The 9,214-nt window shown below is 36.2% G+C and overlaps 1 protein-coding gene across 1 annotated transcript; it reads right to left on the reverse strand.

Moving 5' to 3' along the window:
• Nucleotides 1-1,913: 1,913 nt before the first annotated feature.
• Nucleotides 1,914-8,618, reverse strand: LOC111875454 (dual specificity protein phosphatase 3). Its single transcript, XM_023871716.2, has 4 exons — nt 8,395-8,618; nt 6,447-6,634; nt 6,130-6,353; nt 1,914-3,206 (listed from the first exon to the last, which is right to left on the reverse strand). The coding sequence occupies exons 1-4, from the start codon at nt 8,413-8,415 to the stop codon at nt 2,983-2,985; spliced, it is 657 nt and encodes a 218-aa protein (XP_023727484.1). The 5' UTR covers nt 8,416-8,618; the 3' UTR covers nt 1,914-2,982.
• Nucleotides 8,619-9,214: the final 596 nt, after the last annotated feature.

Raw genomic sequence — 9,214 nt, forward strand, 5'->3', positions numbered from 1 at the left:
TAAAAAATGCAACATTTTAACTCGGTTTTTGGTAGATTTTTACGTGACTAACATAAGGCTACTGTGGAAGTGCCCATTTCGGTTACGACATTCGTTTATAATGACACTATTTTTAGGTCCCTTTGATGACGTTATAACCTAGTTCTACTGTAATTAAATGACGTGTTTAAGGTTTCATCATCTCTTGTACATCCTAACTTTTTTCCTACCCTTAATTAATAGCACCCACATAATTCTTACATTTACTGCCAACTACAAAGCCTTGAATTGAAATCATGCATTTATAACAGGCATTGTCAAGAACGAATCAAGTAACTGAATATTTTGCATTTTGGGGGTTCATAGAGCCCTTCTCACATTTTGGAAATTATAACTTTTTTCATACAACTTCATATGATACCGTGCTAAGGTCAGTTTACATGAAATATATGTAGGATGGTCTCAAACAAAAGTCCATGACAGACTCTTAACAATCAGATAACTACAGGATTACTGGGTTTTTGGACTTTTTCCTTTGTCCGGAATTCTAGGTAATAGAGGACAGGACATTTCAGAAACTGGACCAGTGATTGAAATTTTAGCTCTAAGGGGCCCAACTGAGTAGGTGTCTTCCTTTCTCACCTGAAGACAGAAACAGATCCAGTTTCCAAACTGTTCTGTCCTCTATTACCTAGAATTCTGGACGATGGAAAAAGTAGAAGAACCCAGTAATTCTGTGTCATCCACCATCATCAGAACCCTTTAGAATCTACCAGATAACTGTAGTTTTACAGTCAGCCTCTCATTGTATGAATCTTTTCTATGTAGTGTTCCCCTTCTGTTTTACCCTTCATATAAAAATTTAAATAATTATTATTACTATTAAATTTCACTAGCTTTCCACATAATTCTGTTATTTACAAATAGTTCATATCACCACAACAATGATTAGGAGTATCTGTCTGTAGTGATGATTAAGGGAGTACTGTGATTTTTTAAAGTTGCTTATAGAAGCCAGGCATTACCAATGTGATATTCAGTCATAACTGAGGTAACTGACAAATTATAATTACTGCCATCAAACTGGGTAATGTCACAAGTAGATCTGCATTAGAGAGCTGAAACTATGAAATATCTCGTGCAGTTCAGAAACATAATTTATGGTCGTCATACTACTTTCCAGAATTTCTTCTGTCTAGGTGTGTGAATTTCTCATAGTGCAAAACCCCCATTCTGGTCAGTAAATTTCTTTTATGTCACCATTCTCCATCATGTTAACAACTGAAAATGCTATGTCGCTTCATCTTTAGACCTGTTACATGTCTTGATGATAATGTCATGTGTTTAGTGACAATAGATGGGGTTTGGATTGGTAATCAGATTTATTGGACACGTTCATAGCCACAAATAACAGTCTCACTGAATTACATATTCCAAAGATCACTGTTAACCACAGCACGCAGAAAGTCATCTCAGGCTTCACTATCCCTTGCTTGGTAGCAACTTCCAATGGCAAATGTTCCCTTTCCTCTGGGGTCCCAAACAGTCCCTGGCCTCAGCAACCAGGTTGTTACTTTTTACAACTGACTCAACTGAATTACTAGTCCTTTTTATATAGCCCTGGCACAAGTTGCAAAAACTCACTCTTCCATTACCACGTTGTCATTATCAGGAAAACGTGTCCACAGAACTGTTCACTAGCAGTGGCTGTTGTACTGATGCCTGTTTACATGACTCTCAGTTGGCAATGGGTTTATATGTCACATTAACATCTCCCTAATTTATTCAGAACACATATATATTTAATAGAGAGCATTCCCTGTAAAAGGAAATCCTACATTCAGAACAGTATGGCCCACTCTTAAACATAGAATCTTGACATATTTTCAGATGTTTTATGAGCGATGCATTAAGAGAGAATCTCGTATTTTTACACAAACTGTATTTAAAAAAATATTGAAACCAAGGCTTGCAGAAGAAAAGTCTTAATTATTCAAGAAAGAATGTATTAATGTACAATGTATGAAAGTTAAAGCATGTAATATTTGTAGATATTGTAAATGAGGCTGTACAATACAGAAATTATTGATGTATGTAAGGATAAATAAATATATGAAGTTTTTCTTATTTAAAAGTTGGTATTTATTAAGGAACTGATAAAACTCACTGTTACATCAACCAATTTCATGAAGTGTGCTTCCATAACTTATAGCATAACCATATTTCAATCTTACATAAACTGGAATATTTGTCTTTCATATTTGTACAATAGCTTTTGCTGAGGCTACAATGCTGCTTCTGCTAATCATTCACAATTCTTGAGATACTATAAATTACATATATAGGCACATCTTTACAGAAGTATAGCATTAGTATATTTTATGATAATTTTAATATTGTACAAGGTACAGGGTATTGATTATTTAAATTATTTTGATTTTTAAAAGAATTTTGTGCTCTAATCTCCGACTAAAATACTTATTCACAGATGTACTTATTTTAACTCAAAACTATAGGACGGTTGTAATTTGACTTCTGCCCACTGGCATTAGAATTGAAAATGCTTAGGCACATAGGTGAACTATGTTCCTTGTACATTGCAATTCTTACCAGTTATCAGAACTTAACTGTTTTATGAAAGGGAATAAATATGCTTATCACTGCAGTATTAATAAACCAACAGGTTGCCATTATGTAATACACTTACCTTTGATAGTTATATCAGGAATCTTAAATACATCTACAGCATTATGAGATTTTCATTAAAGGGACAGGTCTGCCTAAAAGGTCAAAGGAATTGTTAGAATGGTTGTTGTTATGTTTTGTGACAGACCAATGAGTTTTAATTATATACAGTTTCTTGGTGTTTTATCTTAGGGTGAAATTGATGGAAGAGCGGGTAAAATGCCACTGCATTTATGATATGTGTAGTGGATTACATATTTCATTTTTCCATGGTTAACATAGTTCTATGCTCACACATCAGGGTTTTAAGACCAATTTTCACACCATATCAGAGACACCATATATACGACGTCGTTCTCGTCTCAGCTTATTGTCTAACTCTGCCAGCTGGTGAAGAAAGCCATCATTAGGGCGAATATCACGATGAAGTCGGACCCGCCTCAATGCTTCAGTAGCAGTAAAACCTTCTTTGATCATCAGGTATGATAATACACAGGTACTGGATCGTGACATTCCCATTAGACAGTGAACTAGCACCTTGCCTGAAATGCAGAACCAACAGTGAGCAGAATCTCCAGGTCTTTTTAATTTTTTATCTCTGTAGGAAGAGTTCCTGTAATAACATATTACAACACACATGTCTTTGATTTCACTGCATATATGAAATTGAAAATCAGCTGGCAACAAATTCTTCACAAGTTTTAATATATATATTTCATATTAATCACACCTATATAAGCTCAGCATTGTAAATCATAACAAAAATCTTGTATATATTATGTCACTGATTTTTTATCTGCTACTTCTATTTACTCTACGTATATTTGACCACTTTATGGTATATGTATGCAAATCACAAAAATACTGAAGAGACTTGAGACGGAAGGTGAATTCATTATTTTTATGATCCTAACTCTAAGAGACATGGTGTTGCAAGAGTCGAGTGTAGATGGAATGTGCTCTCAGAGTTATTAGAGGGGTACCCAAAAATCATTCAGCCACTCAGGCAGGAAAGAGAATCTTTGTGTCAACTTGGGCAGCACAGATTGAGACTGGTAATGACTGCAGTATACTAAAAGCCTATATACATTACACTACATGTAGGATACCAATGTAAAAAGCAGTTATGTAAGAAATGTAAGGAATTTGATTAACTAGTGCCAGGCCTTATAGCCTGTGATTCAGTTAGGAGGGAAGTACTGTACAATATTCTGATAGAGTTTGGGATACCCATGAAACTAGTTAAGCTGATTAAAATGTGTTTAAACAAAATGTGTAGTTAAGTTCGTATAGGTAAACAGTTCTCTGATAAATTTCCTGTCCAGAATGGTCTAAGACAAGGAGATGCTTTATTGCCACTCCTTTTCAACTTTGCTTTAGAATATGCCATTAGGAAGGTCCAGGAAAACCAGGTGGAAATGAAATTAAACAGGACATCTCAGCTGGTGGTCTATGCCGATGATGTGAATCTACTGGGTGATAATATAGATACCATAAAGAAAAACAAACTACTGGGTCATTTCATAAATAATGCACAGATTGGCAACACTGCGGATTAGATGATTCAACAAGTGAGCCTCATGTCAGTTACAGTTCAGGGCTTGAGAAAGAAGCACATTATTTTGTTTCATTTATAATGTACTCTGTTCTTAAATAACGTGAGTTAGAAATGGAGCCTGCACGGTTCTCAGGTATTGTGACTGTTGAATATCAAAGGTTGTACATTAAGATCGAAACTTTAGATGGAAAAAACCCGACAAATCCACAGCTGAAATCACAATCCAACAAGTGGAGAGGTGCATCTTCCCCATGACCAAAAAAATTTCAATGATCTCAATCAAAGGTCAAACAAATGATGATCTTTGCTTATGATCACCAAGGAATCATGACAGACAAAGTTCCATGGGGGAAAAGTGTCACAGCAGTTTATTATCGTGACTTTATGCAAAACCTGCAAAGAAAAATGCACAAAAACCGACCTCAGTTGCTCGAGGCTGGGCTGATCATTCTCCATGAAAACGCTCGCCCGCACATCAGGAATGCTGTAACAGAAAAGCTGCACCAATACGTTTGGGAGGTGTTGCCTCATGCTCCCTACAGCCCGGACATGAGTCTACCAGACTTCGACCTATTCCCAAAGTTGAAACAACCTATGTGAGGCCGTCGCTTTCCCTCTCTGGAAGAGCTTTCTGCTGCAGTACCTGAGCCTTCGACAGATAAACAAAGATGGTGTCCTGGATGGAATAGTAAAGCTTCCCACATGTTGGGACTCAGTCATTGAGAAGCAGGGGGACTATATTGAAGGAGTGTAAAGAGATATTAAAAAAATAAACATGGACGTAAACAAAAAATTATGTGCATTATTTCTGAAATGGCCTACATATAATTGACACAAGTAAGGAGGCTGGTCTAGAAGTAAACAAAGAGAATACTAAGTATATCTTGCTGTCTCATCACCAGAATGCAGGACAAAATCATAACATAACGACAGGAAACAGATGTTTTGAAAATGTGGCACGGTTCAGATATTTGGGAACATCAATAACAAATCAAAACCTGATTGAGGAGGAAATTAAGAGGAGATTGAACACTGGTAATGCTTGCTACCATTCAGTCCAGAACCTTTTGTCTTCTCATCTGCTGTCCAAAAACCTAAAAATTAGAATATACAAAACTATAATGTTGCCTGTGGTTCTGTACAGGTGTGAAACTTGGTCTCTGACATTAAGGCAGGAACACAGACTGAGGGTGTTGAGAATATTTGGACCGAAGAGAGATGAAGTGACAGGAGGTTGGAGAAAACTGCATAATGAGGAGCTTCATAACTTGTACTCTTCTCCAAGTATAATTAGAATGATCAAGTTAAGGAGGATGAGGTGGGCAGGGCATGTATCTTGAATGGGGGCAAACAGGAATGTATATAGGATATTGGTGGGGAAAGCCAGGAGGAAGGAGACCACTGGGAAGACCAAGGCATAGGTGGGTGGACAATATTAAAATGGGTCTTACGAGAGATAGGATGGGATAGATTTGATTGATCTGGCTCAGGATGGGGACCAGTAAAGGGCTCTTGTGAACATGGTAATGAACCTTTGGCTTCCATAAAATACTGGGAAATTCTTGAGTAGTTGCAGGTTTGGCTTCTCAAGAAGGGCTCGGCTCCATGAATAAGTAAGTAAATAAGTGCCAGGCCTTATAACCCGATGGAAAACGAAGTTTGGTGGCACACAGGATGTGGATACCTGCTAAAGAGGTCAAGTACATGATCAAAATTTTATAAAAATCTTCCCTTTTATCAAATAAATATTTAACAAGGTACTCTTAAACATTAATTCAGGCCTTTAATTAAGATGAAATTTTCAGACAGATATGGTATACTTTATCTGTCTGAACTAAAACTGTATTAAGGATCCAGCTGATGTTACAGACCTCATCTCAATTAAAAAATTAGAACTTTAAATTTACCTCCACTTTTTACACCACTTTCAATGAAGTCAGCAGTTTCTTGAAAATGCACACTGATATTAGTCACTGGCAGATCCAATAACTGAATACCCATATATTTGATGTTTGTGTCCTTGTAGTAGTCTTTGTTGGTATTCACCATTCCAAATCTGTTTCCTTCTGCTGTGTTCAAGACATAGGTGATCCCAATCCTCTTGAGGTAGTGTTTGTTCTTTGCAGCACCACTGCAAATAAATAGGTAAATAAAATAATACATCCTGTAATCCTTAATAATATATATAATATGATATTAAGACACATAATTATGAAGAACTTACGCATCACCAATATAAATGTTTGGATATACTTCATCACAATCCACTCCTGCAGTCAGCCTATCTTGAATGTCTACTGAGAAACTTTCAAAACCTGGTAGTGGTCGATAGATTGTCTTTGTTGCAAATATTGTATATTTTAATTCTTCTGCTGTGGTTTCATCTCCATTGCTTAAGAATGCTGCAGTATACTGCAACAAGAAAATTTTAAAGTTCTGATGCAACACTGTTCATTGCAAAATAAATATAATTAATATGGGAATTAAAATACATAGCAGCTTGCCCCCCTGAATTAAATAGAATAAAACATTTTAAAGTTTTAAAAAAATTAATTAAAAGTTATTCATTACAAAACTGTTTTTATTCTCTGCCTGAGTTATTTTAGTAACAATGTTGGGTGGCAGTTTGGTGACTCGGTTTGGTTCTGATGTGGTGTGCATGTATATAGATGGTATAAGTGTATGTGTTGCTTTATATTTCATTTCATTTATTCAGCATTCCATAAATCCTTACATGGTTTAACACCAATGGATATAGAAATAGTCAACATGAGTAAATCACATACTGCAACACAGATGTGTAATGTCATACCAGTTAAATTTAATAATATACAACATGAAACAAAAACCATTATCTATAACAATAAGGCGCTATCAGCTACCACCTGTAACAAATCCGAAACTTTAATTGTTGTCACAGTTAAAATATTCGTCCAATGAATAAAATGACTTTAAAAATAGGAATCTTTTAACAGCAGACCTAAATTTTTTAATCTCATGAGCTTGTTCTTTTATACAAGGTGGAAGTTTATTAAAAATTTTAATTCCAAAATAATATGTTCCCTTTTGAAAGACAGTTAAGTTACATGAGGGATAATGGAGGTTATTACTATGTCTTGTGTTGATTGTATGAATCTCAGAATTAGATAAAAATAGATCTTTGTTTTTGACCGCAAATAACAAAATGGAAAAAATGTACTGTGAGTAAAGGGGCAGAAAACTGGATTATTGGTGGCTGTCATCTGCAGTTGCTAGCTTCAGTGGGGGGGACAATGATCCTACAATGATGTATTGTTCTCAGTCTTATGTATCATTTTGTATATTTTAAAGAGTTGTTGAGTTTTAGTGTTTTATATGGTTTAAACCGACTTGTCCAATTGTACTTGTGTAGCAGTTTATGGATGTAAATAAATTACGAATTATCATCTGCTGATTCAATCTGCTTTCATAAAGATAATTGCTATTTTTTCTTCAATTCTGAATATATAATCTTTCCCACAATTGATACAGACTATCCCAAACTATTAGTTACTATAGGATTCTGACGATGGTGTATAACACACTGATATGTTGGGATTTTGGACTTTATCCATCGTCCTGGTTTTTAAGATAACAAATAAAAACACGACGTTTCGGAAACTGGATCTGTTTCCATCCTCAGGTGAAGGAAAACACCTATTCAGTTGGGTCCCTTAGAAAGAGCTAGCCTCAATCACTCCAGTGATTTATTTGTTATCTTAAAAACCAGGACGATGGATAAAGTCCAAAATCCCAACATATCAGTATCCCAAACTATATTTTAAACTCATTCTAATTTGTAAATTGTATTCATTCATGTAGACCACTGCATAACAATACATGTTCTATTGGACATACCCATCATTACTTCCACTGGCAGAGTACCAATAGGTCGTACTTTACATAATATATGAATCACACTAATATAAAAAACGGTCTATTTTTAACCATACATAAAACTTCCAAACCATTTTGGAAACTGCAGGGCTCTTGGGAAATGGCTGCAAATGCTTTACTATAATTAATTTTCTACGCCACTGCTAGAAAGTATTAAATATGTGTTAGATTATGGCCCAGCTTACAACAAAATCACTACGCAAGCGGTATATTCTTACAAGCAACCTGTTCAAATTGATGACAAATCTTACAATTACCTTGTCTCTCCAAGACGTCATTTTATCACTGGATTTTGTTCTTTCATAAGATTTATCACCAATTATGATTACTACGCATACTTTCCCATGTTTCACACTCTCCACCAAATACGTTACTCTTCCCCGCTCTTCTCTCCGTTTCCGTTCTGTTCGTCGCTCCCCACGCTCCCCTCCCCTGTATTACGCAGTTTACATCACGGTAGGTTAGCTAATAGTGGGAATGGCAAGAGGGCAAGAGCGGGCAAGAGAGAGGAGCGTGGAGATCGGCGCGCCCGTCTCAGGACTGATACCAGTATGGGCATTAGTTTCCCTCCAAAAGAAAATGAATTTCTCTTCCAGTTTACATTCTACATAAAATATTATGTTTGTACTGTATTGTTTTATGTACGACTGGGAACCCACTCAAGTGATATATTTCACTATTTCTTGAAATTGAATTTTCTTGTGTCAAAACTGCATTTCATACAATTTAAACAGACATAATTTGGTCATGTAAGATTTGAGGCTTTCATGGTGGTGACTATGAAGAAAGCGGTCTTCTGGGATTTGGCACCGTGTATATGTGGTGTTAACCGACGTTTCGGAGGAACGTATCGCCTCCATCTTCAGGGTAGAAGGAAAAATATAAGAAATCCGCAAGCGAAGAGACCGTGAGAACCGGTAAAAGCAGACTGGTGATGGAAATATACACAGCTATGTGACAGCAGTGAAGGAAGGGAGAAGGGCAAGTATACGAGTGTTTAGTAGTGTTGGAGGGGGGGGGAAAGGAGCTGGGGCAAGCAGGGTTTTGTGTTGGGGGAGAGAAAGGCAAGGTTAAAGG

Source organism: Cryptotermes secundus, unplaced genomic scaffold (genome assembly GCF_002891405.2).
Source record: "Cryptotermes secundus unplaced genomic scaffold, Csec_1.0 scaffold304, whole genome shotgun sequence".
NCBI classification, from domain to species: Eukaryota; Metazoa; Arthropoda; class Insecta; order Blattodea; family Kalotermitidae; genus Cryptotermes; species Cryptotermes secundus.